Here is a 13,170-nt window from a genome sequence, read left to right on the forward strand (position 1 = left end):
TCTTCACCACTGCACCACTAGCAGTTCCACTCCTGGGTGTTTACCCAAGAGAAATGAAAACCTATATCCACACAAAAACTTGTACACGAATCTTCACAGCAGCATTATTCACAGTAGCCAAAAAGTGAAAACAACCCAAATGGCATATAACTCACCAGGAAAAAAGGAATGAAAGAATGATTCAACATGTATTAATCTCGAAAACATTACGCTAACCAAACGAAAGAAGCCAGACGAAAGAACTACGTATTAGATTATCCCATTTACTTGAAATGCCCATTAACAGGCAGACCTGTAGAGACAGAAAGCAACTCAGCGGTTACCCGAGGATGGGGAAGTTTGGAGGGAAATGGGGAGTGACTTCTAACAGGCATGGGGTTTCTTTTTAAGGTGATAAAAATGTCCTAAAATTGACTGTAGTGATAGCTATGCTCTCTGAGTCTACTAAGACCCTGGATTGCACATTTTTATTTTTTTAAATAATTTTTACTGTGCTTTCAGTGAAAGTTTACAAATCAAGTCAGCCTCTCACACAAAAACTTCTATACACCTTGCTACACACTCCCAATTAGTCTCCCCCTAAGGAGACAGCCCGCTCCCTCCCTCCACTCTCTCTTCTCGTATCCATTTCGCCAGCTTCTAAACCCCTCTACCCTCTCATCTCCCCTCCAGGCAGGAGATGCCAACGCAGTCTCAAGTGTCCACCTGATCCAAGAAGCTCACTCCTCATCAGCATCCCTCTCCAACCCACTGTCCAGTCGAATCCATGTCTGAAGAGTTGGCTTCGGGAATGGCTCCTGTCCTGGGCCAACAGAAGGTCTGAGGGCCATGACTGCCGGGGTCCTTCTACTCTCAGTCAGACCATTTAGTCTGGTCTTTTTATGAGAATTTGGGGTCTCCATCTCACTGCGCTCCTGCTCCCTCAGTGCTTCTCTGTTGTGTTCCCTGTCAGGGCAGTCATCAGTTGTAGCCAGGCACCATCTAGTTCTTCTGGTCTCAGGATGACGTAGTTTCTGGTTCATGTGGCCCTTTCTGTCTCTTGGGCTCGTAATTACCTTGTGGCCTTGGTGTTCTCCATTCTCTTTTGATCCAGGTGGGTTGAGGCTCATTGATGCATCTTAGATGGCCGCTTGGTAGTGTTTAAGACCCCAGACACCACTCTCCAAAGTGGGATGTAGAATGTTTTCTTAATAGATTTTATTATGCCAGTTAACTCAGATGTCCCCTGAAACCATGGTCCCCAAACCCCTGTCCCTGCTACGCTGGCCTTCGAAGCTTTCAGTTTATTCAGGAAACTTCTTTGCTTTAGTCCCATTGTGCTGACCTCCCCTGTATTGTATGTTGTCTTTCCCTTCACCTAAAGTAGTTCTTATCTACTATCTAATTAGTGACTACCGCTCTCCCACCCTCCCTCCCTCCCTCTCCCCTTTCGTAACCACAAAAGAGTGTTTTCTTCTCAGTTTAAACTGTTTCTCAGGTTCTTATGATAGTGGTCTTATGCAACATTTGTCCTTTTGCAACTGATTAATTTCACTCAGCATAATGCCTTCCAGGTTCCTCCATGTCATGAAATGTTTCACAGATTCATCACTGTTCTTTATCGATGCGTAGTATTCCATTGTGTGAATATACCATAATTTATTTATCCATTCATCTGTTGATGGGCACCTTGGTTGCTTCCATCTTTTTGCTATTGTAAACAGTGCTGCAATAAACATGGGTGTGCATATACTTATTCGTGTAAAGGCTCTTATTTCTCTAGGATATATTCCGAGGAGTGGCATTGTTGGGTCGTATGGTAGTTCTATTTTTAGCTTTTTAAGGAAGTGCCAAATCGATTTCCAAAGTGGTTGTACCATTTGACATTCCCACCAGCAGTGTAGAAGTGTTCCAATCTCTCCACAGCCTCTCTAACATTTATTATTTTGTTTTTTGGATTAATGCCAGCCTTGTTGGAGTGAGATGAAATCTCATTGTAGTTTTGATTTGCATTCCTCTAATGGCTAATGAAGGTGAGCATTTCCTAATGTATCTGTTAGGTACCTGAATGTCTTCTTTAGTGAAGTGTCTATTCATATCTTTTGCCCATTTTTTAATTGGGTTATTCGTCTTTTTGCAGTTGAGTTTTTGCAGTATCATGTAAATTTTAGAGATCAGGCGCTGATCAGAAATGTCATAGCTAAAAACTTTTTCCCAGTCTGTAGGTAGTCTTTTTACTCTTTTGGTGAAGTCTTTGGATGAGCATAGGTGTTTGATTTTTAGGAGCTCCCAGTTATCTAGTTTTTCTTCTGCATTCTTAATAATGTTTTGTGTACTGTTTATGCCATGTATTAGGGCTCCTAACATTGTCCCTATTTTTTCTTCCATGATCTTTCTCGTTTTTGATTTTATATTTAGGTCTTTGAACCATTCTGAGCTCGTTTTTGTGCGTGGAGTAAGGTATGGGTCTTGTTTCATTTTTTTGCAGTTGGATACCCAGTTATGCCAGCACCATTTGTTAAAAAGACTGTCTTTTCCCCATTTAGCCGCTTTGGGGCCTTTGTCAAATATCAACTGCTCATATGTGGATGGATTCATGTCTGGATTCTCAATTCTGTTCCATTGGTCTATGTATCTGCTGTTGTACCAGTAGCAGTCTGTTCTGATTACTGTGGCTGTATAATAGGTTCTGAAATCAGGTAGAGTGAGGCCTCCCACTTTCTTCTTCTTTTTCAGTAATGCCTTACTTATCCGGGGCCTCTTTCCCTTCCATAGGAAGTTGGTGATTTGTTTCTCCATCTCATTAAAGAATGTTCTTGGGATTTAGATCGGAATTGCATTAAATGTATAGATCACTTCTGGTAGAACAGACTTTTTTATGATGTTAAGTCTTCCTATCCATGAGCAAGGTATGTTTTTCCACTTATGTAGGTCCCTTTTGGTTTCTTGCAGAAGTGTACTGTAGTTTTCTTTGTATAAGTCTTTTACATCTCTGGTAAGATTTCTTCCTAAATATTTTATCTTCTTGGGGGCTACTGTAAATGGCATTCATTTGGTAACTTCCTCTTCGATGTTCTTTTTGTTGGTGTAGAGGAATCCAACTGATTTTTGTATGTTTATCTTGGATCCCGAAACTCTGCTGAACTCTTCTATTAGTTTCAGTAGTTTCCTGGAGGATTCCTTAGGGTTTTCTGTGTATAAAATCATGTCATCTGCAAATAGAGGTACTTTTACTTCTTCCTTGCCAAACTGGATGCCCTTTATTTATCTAGCCAAATTGCTCTGGCTAGGACCTCCAACACAATGTTGAATACGAGCGGTGATAGAGGGCATCCTTGTCCAGTTCCCGATCTCAATAGGAATGCTTGCAGGCTCTCTCCATTTAAGGGGATGTTGGCTGTTGGCTTTGTATAAATGCCCTTTATTATGTTGAGGAATTTTCCTTCTATTCCTATTTTGCTGAGAGTTTTTATTATGAATGGGTGCTGAACTTTGTCAAATGCCTTTTCTGCATCAGTTGATAAAATCACGTGATTTTTGTCTTTTGTTTTATTTATCTGGTGGATTACATTAATTGTTTTTCTAATGTTAAACCAGAATCCTGGTGGCATAGTGGTTAAGTGCTACAGCTGCTAACCAAAAAGGGTCGGCAGTTCGAATCCGCCAGGCACTCCTTGGAAACTCTATGGGGCAGTTCTACTCTGTCCTATAGGGTCACTATGAGTCAGAATTGACTCAACGGCACTGGGTTTGGTCGGTTTAATGTTGAACCATCCCTGCATACCTGGTATGAATCCCACTTGGTCATGGTGAATTATTTTTTTGGATACGTTGTTGAATTCTATTGGCTAGAATTCTGTTGAGGATTTTTGCATCTACAATCATGAGGGATACAGGTCTATACTTTTCTTTTCTTGAGGTGTCTTTACCTGGTTTTGGTATCAGGGATATGGTGGCTTCAGGGAATGAGTTTGGTAGTATTCTATCCTTTTCTGTGCTCTGAAATACCTTTAGTAGTAGTGGTGTTAACTCTTCTCTGAAAGTTTGCTAGAACTCTGCAGTGAAGCCATCCGGACCAGGGCTCTCTTTTGAGGGGGAGTTTTCTGATTACCTTTTCAATCTCTTCTTTTGTTATGGGCCTATTTAGTTGTTCTACCTCTGTTTGTGTTAGTTTAGGTAGGTAGTGTGTTTCTAGGAATTCATCCATTTCTTCCAGGTTTTCAAATTTGTTAGAGTACAATTTTTCACAGTAATCTGATAGGACTCTTTTAATTTCAGTTGGGTCTGTTGTAATATCACCCATCTCATTTCTTATTCGGGTTATTTGCTTCCTCTCCTGTTTTTCTTTTGTCAGTTTGGCCAGTGGTTTATCAATTGTGTTGAGTTTTTCAAAGAACCAGCTTTTGGTCTTGTTAATTCTTTCAATTGTTTTTCTGTTTTCTATTTCATTTAGTTCAGCTCTAATTTTTATTATCTGTTTTCTTCTGGTGCCTGTGGGTTTCTTTTGTTGCTCTTTCTATTTGGTCAAATTGTAGGGATAATTCTTTGATTTTGGCCCTCTCTTCTTTTTGGATGTGTGCATTTATTGATATAAATTGGCCTCTGAGCAAGGTTTTGATAACAAGTGTTTTCGTTCTTACTGGATTCTATGAATTTCTTTATTCCATCCTTAATGTCTTCTATAATCCAGTCCTTTTGGAGCAGGGTATTATTCAGTTTCGAAGTGTTTGATTTCTTTTCCTTGCTTTTTCTGTTGTTGATTTCCACTTTCATGGCCTTATGGTCAGAGAAGATGCTTTGTAATATTTCAGTGTTTTGGATTCTGCTAAGGCTTGCTTTATGACCTAATATGTGGTCTATTCTCGAGAATGTTCCATGTGCACTAGGAAAGAAAGTATACTTGGCTGCTGTTGGGTGGAGTGGTCTGTATATGTCTATGAGGTCAGATTGGTTGATTGTGGCATTTAGATCTTCCGTGTCTTTACTGAGCTACTTTCTGGAGGTCCTGTCCTTTACCGAAAGTGGTGTGTTGAAGTCTCCTACTATTATTGTGGAGCTATCTATCTCACTCTTCAATGCTGATAGAGTTTGTTTTATGTATCTTGCAGCCCTGTCACTGGATGCATAAATATTTAATATGGTTATATCTTCTTGGTATATTGTCCCTTTAATCATTATATAGTGTCCTTCCTTATCCTTTATGATGGATTTAACTTTAAAGTCTATTTTGTCAGAAATTAGTATTGCCACCCCTGCTCTTTTTTGATTGTTGTTTGCTTGATATACATATTTTTTCCATCCTTTGAGTCTTAGTTTGTTTGTATCTCTTGTAGGCAGCACATAGACAGATCTTGTTTTTCAATCCATTCTGCCCCTCTCTGTCTCTTTATTGGTGCATTTAGTCCATTTACATTCAGGGCAATTATGGAGGGGTGTGCATTTACTGCTGTCATTTTGATGTCTTTTTTTGTGTGTTGTTGACAGTTTCTTTTTCGCATTTAGTTTTATGTGCTGAGATTATGTTTATATATTATCCTTTCCTCATATTTGTTGATTTTGTTTCTCCTGAATCTCTATTTTTTTCCTGCCTTTTATTCTGATGAGTAAGATAGTTTGTCTCCTTTGTGGTTACCTTATTATTTACCCTTATTTTTCTAAATTTAAACCTAAGTTTTATCTCTTCGTATCACCGTATCTTCCTCTTCATATGGAAGGTCTATGATTACATTTCTTAGTCCCTCTTTATTATTTTAATGTTGTCTTCATTTATATAATAACATCGTTGTTACCCTGTTTTGAGCTTTTTTTTTAAAATCTTGCTTTGTTTTTTTGCATTTCCCTGTCTGTGTTCACTTCTGGTTGCTCTGCCCAGTGTTCCAGTCTTGGGTTGATACCTGATGTTATTGATTTTCTAACCAAAGAACTCTCTTTAGTATTTCTTGTAGTTCTGGTTTGGTTTTTACGAATTCCCTAAACTTGTGTTTATCTGGAAATGTCTTAATTTCACCTTCATATTTTAGAGGCAGTTTTGCTGGATATATGATTCTTGGCAGGCAATTTTTTCCTTCAGTTTTTTAAATATGTCATCTCATTGCCTTCTTGCCTGCATGGTTTCTGCCGAGTAGTCCAAGCTTATTCTTATTGGCTCTCCTTTGTAGTTGACTTTTCGTTTATCCCTCACTGCTCTTAAAATTGTCTGCTTATCTTTGGTTTTGGCAAGCTCGATTATAATATGTCTTGGTGACTTTCTTTTACAATCTACCTTATGTGGACTTCAACAAGCATCTTGGATAGATATCTTCTCATCCTTCACAATAGCAGGGAAGTTTTCTGCCAACAAATCTTCAACAATTCTCTCTGTATTTTCTGTTATTCCTCCCTGTTCTGGTACTCCAATCACTCGTAGGTTATTTCTCTTGATGGAGTCCCACGATTCTTAAGGTTTCTTCATTTTTTTAAATTCTTTTATCTGATTTTTCTTCGAATATATTAGTGCCAAGTGATTTATCTTCAAGTTCAGAAATTCTAGCTTCTACTTGCTCAGTTCTGCTCCTCTGACTTTCTATTGAGTTGTCTACTTCTATAATTTTATTGTTAATCTTCTGAATTTCTGATTGCTGTCTGTTCGTGGATTTTTCCAGCTTATTAAACTTTTCATTATGTTCCTGAATAATCTTTCTAATTTCTTCAGTTGCTTTATCTGTGTGTTCCTTGGCTTGTTCTGCTTATTGCCTCATTTCCTTCCTGCTGTCTTCAAGGCTTCTGTATATTAAACTTCTGTATTCTGGGATACTGATTGGTTTAAAGTCAGGAAAGGTGTGCGTCAGGGTTGTATTCTATCATTATACCTATTTAATCTGTGTGCTGAACTAATAATATAAGAAGCTGGACTATACGAAGAAGAACAGGGCATCAGAATTGGAGGAAGACTCATTAACAACCTGCATTATGCAGATGACACAACCTTGCTTGCTGAAAGTGAAGAGGACTTGAGGCACTTACTAATGAAGATCAAAGACCACAGCCTTTAGTATGGATTACACCTCAACATAAAGAAAATAAAAATCTTCACAACTGGACCAATGAGCAACATCATGATATATGGAGAAAAGATTGGAGTTGTCAAGGATTTCTTTTTACTTGGATCCACAATCAATAGCCATGGAAGCAGCAGTCAAGAAATCAAAAGACGCATTGCACTGAGCAAATCTGCTGCCAAGGACCTCTTCAAAGTGTTGAAGAGCAAAGATGTCACCCTGAAGACTAAGGTGCGCCTGACCCAAGCCATGGTGTTTTCAATCACCTCATCTGCATGTGAAAGCTGGACAATGAATAAGGAGGATCGAAGAAGAGTCGACGCCTTTGAATTGTGGTGTTAGTGAAGAATACTGAATATGCCATGGACTGCCAAAAGAACGAACAAATCTGTCTCGGAAGAATTGTGGCCAGAATGCCCCTTAGAGGCAAGGATGGCAAGGCTGCGCCTTAGATACTTTGGACATGCTGTCAGGAGGGATCAGTCCCTGGAGAAGGACACCATTCTTGGCAGAGTACAGGGTCAGCGGAAAAGAGGAAGACCCTCAACGAGGTAGATTGACACAGTGGCTGCAACAATGAGCTCAAGCATAACAATGATTGTAAGGATGGCGCAGGACCGGGCAGTGTTTCGTTCTGCTGTGCATAGGGTCACTATGAGTAGGAACCGACTCAACGGCACCTAACAACAACAATGACATTCTGGCTCTGGTATTTCCAGGGATGCACTTTCATCTCAAAGATCCTCGGATTCTTTGTTTTGAGAGCTTGTTGAGGTGATCATGGCGTGTTTCTTTATGTGACTTGATATTGACTGTTGTCTTCAAGCCATCTATAAGTTACTGTGTTAGTTTATGCTTGCTTACTGTGTCGCAGCTTCTTGCTTTGTTTTGTTTTGATATACCCAAATGAGTTGCTTGAGTGAGCTAGCTTGATTATTTTCACCTTTGGAGCTCTGATGTCCTGTCCCCAGATGGCTACAGCTGTTTTCAGGTATATCAGTCTAGGAGTCTATTCACTTTTCTTGTATGAATTCAGGTCAGGCTTCCAGGTAGCTGACCATCAAGTGTGTCGTACAGGCTCTGTCCTACAGTCTTAGAGGGGCAGGGGTGATTGGCATATATACCAGTATCTGATTGCAGCAGGGGGTCACGCTCTGAACAAGGCAGAGAGCTGAGAACCGACCCCCAAGTGTCTCCGAGGAAAGTGCGTCCCTGTTCCCTAGAGCATGCAGGTGGGTGGGCTCTGCAGATGGACCATGGGCACTCAAAATTTTTGGTTGTAAGGACTGGGAGGTACCAGTTATCTTTGGACACCTGTCGCAGGTGGCTGGGTGACCTGAGTGGAGCTACCAGTCCTTAGGTCCCTGATGTGGGTAGGTGAGGACCTTGTTTAACAGGCAAAGCAACGTCAAACATCAAACACCCACCTCTCCACCACACAGCTGAAATGGTTGGAGTCTGCCAACAAGGGCCTATTCTCCCGAAATAGGCCCACACAGGTCCATGCAGAAGAGAAAGCTGCTCAAGGTCCATGGACGGTTTATGCCTGGACAGAAGCCGCTTCTGTCCTGAGCTCCCCTGGTTAGTGGAGCTAGCAAATTATCTTTTCCCCCAAATGCAAACTTTTTCTGTCCCCAAGCCCAGGAGGATGGTTCTAGGTACTCAACAGTGCCTATCTCAGGCCCAGGGAATTCAGCACTGAAGCTGGTTTGCTAGTAGGGGAGAGGTGCATTAAAATATACGCAAGTACTTAGCTTTTGCTGAGAGCACCGTTCTCCTCAGGTTCCGGAGGTGTGAGTGGGCTTTGTGGCTGGCTGCTCCTCCCTGAGGGAACTGCGGGCGAACGCTAGGACCAGCCTGCCGCCGCCACCGCTCAGGGAATGGTGCCTGAGGGCTCCCCGCGATTCAGGTCCGGTAACTCCTCTCCGCTTCTGAACGGCCTCTTCCTCCCCCTGCCCCTCAGTTCGTTGTCTAAGCTTGCCTTCGATGCTCAGGGATCCTAGCTTGTCACAAATATACTCGTTTCACTTGTTTTTTCGGGTCTTTGTTGTAAATAGGGCTCGCCAGAAGCATCTGTCTATTCCGCTATCTTGGCTCTGCCTCTCTGGATTTCACACTTTAAATGGGCGAACTGTATGCTGAATTATATCTCAATAAAAAATAAACACACCAAACCTATTGGCTTCCCATCAGTTTCAACTCAGAGAAACTCTGAAGACAGAGGGGAACTGCTCCATAGGGTTTCCAAGGAGCAACTAGGGGATCTGAACTGCTGGATCTGGATTAGCAGCTGTAGCTCTTAACCACTGTGCCACCAAGGCTCCCTATATAAAGCTATTTAATGGAAAAAGTGTTTAAGACTTGACTGATTACCCCCAAGGGTCCTTTAGGCACTTCCATTTGGATGCTCGTCTCATTATCATCTCAAACTGCATATGAACATTCTTTTACTTTCCAACACAGACCCACAGACATTACAGTCACCAGATGTATTTCTTTTTAAGCATTACTTTCATAATGTCATTCCCTGTTTAAAAATCTAGAAACTCTCCCTTCTGCATGCAGAATAAAGACCACACCCCTTTAAACTAGTGCTGAAGGAGCCCGGTGGCGCAGTGGTTAAGAGCTCAGCTGCTAACCAAAAAGTCGGCAGTTTGAATCCACCAGCCGCTCCTTGGAAGCCCTATGGGGCAGTTCTGCTCTGTCCTATAGGGTCAGTACGAGTCGGAATTGACTCAACCACAATGGGTTTTTTTGGTTTTGGAAGGCCCTCAATAAGCAGCCCACCATCTCTCAGCACCAGCCCCTCAGCTGTCTTAGGAGCGCACACTGTTCACGTTCTCCTCTTTTCCTTTGTTTGCAATGCTTCCCTTGCTCAGTATATGTTATCCTATCAAAATTTAACTCTTCTTTAGAATCCAAATCAAATGATTTTGCAGAAGTTTCCATATTCAATAATCATATTACCTACATGGATCTTCTCGGCTCACCTGGATGATAAACTCCTCAACGTTAAGAGCCAGTATTTTACGCTTCTCAATTCCATAAATAAATACGCATGGAAGGGCTACTACTTACAGGGTTTTGTATATAGGTGGAATGCAGTATGAGGAAAGTGGTTTCTGCTTTCATGAAGTTACCAGAAGGGAAAAGAAAGGTGGATGAATAACTCGACACATATCAAACAAAGCACTGTAAGGTCTCAGAGGACGGAGAACTCTCCCCTGGTAGCAGTAACAGGAGGACAGTCTTCACAGAGTGGCTCTGCCATCCCTGCACATCCCAAATGGCCCCTGTAAGGGTCCAATCAAGCAACATGTTCAAAGCATTTTAAAAATGCTAGCCCCATGTCATGTGATTGTTTTTATTTTAATCACGCAGTTCTCCTTACTACCACAGATAACTAAGAACCAACAACGGTGTTTTTAATTTGATAAACACTAAATTTTATGTACTTAGTAATGTTTACAGAGTCTAATACATACCACTGCCCCTCCACACTTCGGCTAAATGGCAACTGCCTTCTCCAGGTTCCTTGCAAAATTCTACAACATCTCGACATGTAGTTTCTGGTGTTATAGGAACTTCTGTTAAAATCTGTTCATTGTTGCTCAAGAATACAGTTAATATCATCTGTAAGAAAAAAAAGATGAATAAATTAAAGATGTAACCTAGATTTATTATCATAAAGAGATTCATCTGTAAATTCAAAGGGATCCCCATCTCCCAAATATCTTCAGGATTAGTTTTTGGAAATAGATAAGCTGATTCTAAAGGTCATGCAGAAAAGTAAAAAAAGTCAGACAAGTCAGGAAAACTCCAAAAGACAAGAGTATCGGAAGGGAACTAGCACCACCAGATATTATACAGCCTCAAAGCAACATGGTGCCAGCACGTAAACAGATCAGTGGGCAAGTTATGAAGTCCAGAAACAGATGTAATTACGTTTGGGAAAACGGTAAATGATGAAGCAAGTATTTAAAACCATGGAGGGAAAAAGATCATACAATGAATGATCATTCAATTATCATTCATTAAGATACTCACCTGGAAAAAAAATTAAATTGGGGTCATACCACACACCAGAATAAATTTAGATCAAATATTTAAATATAAATAATAAAACCAGAAAAGTGCTAGAATAAAACCTGGGTAAATTCTTTTATAACTCTGGAGTACAGGAGCCCTTTCTATGTTATGACTCAAAAACCAGACACCATTAAAAAAAAAAAAAAAGCGATATATTCAAGTATATTAAATGTAATAGCCTTTTACAAAAGCAAAAAACAAACTTGCAGATAATTTCTGCAAAACTCATATTATGAATAAAAGGCTAATATTTCACAATATAAAGGCTCCTAAAAATTGGTAACAAATATCCATTAAAAAAAAAAAAGGCAAGGAAATGAATTAATATAGCACAGAAAAAGAAATACAAATGGCCCTTAAATATAAAAAAAAAATTATTATTTGAAAAACTTAAAAAAAAAATTGCTTGGCCTTATTAAAGGAGAGAGAAGGAGAAAGAAAACAAAATCTAAAACAGAAACAAAAAGCCCTATCACTTTTATCTAAAATCGAAAGAGATCATATCGGAAAGGATTTTTTCAACCATTACCCCTACGGTGCAACTGAAACCAAAGATGTTCTTTCATCAGAAAATACTGTAAAATCTTTCTGCTGAGTCTTTGATGGCAGACCGGTCGGAAACAAAACCTGCATTTACCCTACAACTCTCTTCGCACAATCTCTGCGTCCAACTAAGGTAATTTTAGCTCACTGTTAAAGTATCTTTTCTTATAAGTATCCTAAATACGTAAGTTTTGAGATTAAACGTCTTTAATTTACACTGATGATCAGATTTTATGTCAACAAAATTAATCATCATTCTGAACAGCGTTCCATGCCACCAATCCCTCCTCGGTCTAACCCAGCATGCACCGCTGTCATTCATTTCCAAAATGGAAATCCTTCCCACTGCCGACAGCAGCCCTTCCCAAAACATCTTCCCTGAGATGTAAACAGGAAGCAGGTTTCTTCACTGAGCACTTCGTAGAGCGGAATGTCGCAATGGGCACGTGAAGCTCTGACTTTTTTTTCCCCCAAGAAAACCTGATGGAGCTTAGATTTCCACAGAAGACATTCTGAGAAAGCCCAGATGATACACTCCTCGTAGGGCGAACAAGATTCCTCATAGCCCACCCAGCCCTCGCCTTCCACGTCCTGTTCCCTCTGCCTGGAATGACCGTCCCCACCGTTGGCCTGTAAACTCCCATCCTCCCTTCAAAACACAGCTCATTTGCTACCATCTCGGCAAGGCCTGTCTTCACCGCCCCTCACCAGGAGGCTAATGGTCCCTCTCTTGTGATCCGGTCACCCCATATAAGGATCTGTATCACATTGTTGCAGCCAGTGTCCACACGTCTCCCTTCCCTCACCAGACAGACTCCACGCTCCTCAAAAAAAAAAGCCGGGTGAAATTCCTTTTTGAATCTTTGACTTTCCGTTGCCTCAACAGTACCTGAGCATGGCTAAGGCACACTAAAATCTGGTTGACTGAATGAATGCTACTCAAAATATAAAACCTCTAACTGTACCCTGTAACTGAGGAGACACACACAAAATCTAAGTCTGATAAATCCAGTCTGCTCCATAAACAACCACCTTCCTTCCAGTTCTTCTTGGCTATCATCTCTGCTCACTAACCTGTAAATGCATGTACAAAGTGACGCAGGGGGTTTAAATACTGACACAAACAGCCTGGGAGCTAAAGAATCAGGAATAAAATCAGCAATTCCTGGATCCGCTCCAAAAAGTCCAGAACTGAAGGGCTCTGCTTGAACACAACCGCAATATGCTTTTATTCTTGTTTACACACATTTATTTTACACGTCTAATGGAAACTCTATGGGGCAGTTCTACTCTGTACTGTGGTGTCGCTGTGAGTCAGAATCGACTTGACGGCACTGAGTTACCGAGTAGAGTAACAGTAAATAATTTACAATGGGATTTCATAGCCTATGCTTTTCAGGGTTTAAATAATGTATTTCCCAAACTACACTTTATAAATCAAAACCAAAAACCAGTTGCCATCAAGTCAATTCCGACTCATAGCTACCCTACAGAACAGAGGAGAACTGCCCTGTAGGGTTCC

The 13,170-nt window shown here is 40.7% G+C and overlaps 1 protein-coding gene across 4 annotated transcripts in view; it reads right to left on the minus strand.

The window, feature by feature from the left end:
- Positions 1–11,318, minus strand: part of PPP1R13B (protein phosphatase 1 regulatory subunit 13B) — a 71,132-nt gene extending 59,814 nt beyond the window's left edge. Inside the window, exon 1 of one of the 4 annotated variants that reach the window (XM_049898563.1) lies at positions 10,502–11,316. In XM_049898563.1, coding sequence (XP_049754520.1) covers positions 10,502–10,739 — 238 coding nt within the window. In that variant the 5' untranslated portion in view covers positions 10,740–11,316. Of the gene's footprint in view, positions 1–10,501 lie in introns of all 4 variants that reach the window. The other 3 variants (XM_049898565.1, XM_049898562.1, XM_049898564.1) reach the window with 3 other exon arrangements.
- Positions 11,319–13,170: the final 1,852 nt, after the last annotated feature.

This window comes from Elephas maximus, chromosome 10 (genome assembly GCF_024166365.1).
Source record: "Elephas maximus indicus isolate mEleMax1 chromosome 10, mEleMax1 primary haplotype, whole genome shotgun sequence".
Classification (NCBI taxonomy): domain Eukaryota; kingdom Metazoa; phylum Chordata; class Mammalia; order Proboscidea; family Elephantidae; genus Elephas; species Elephas maximus.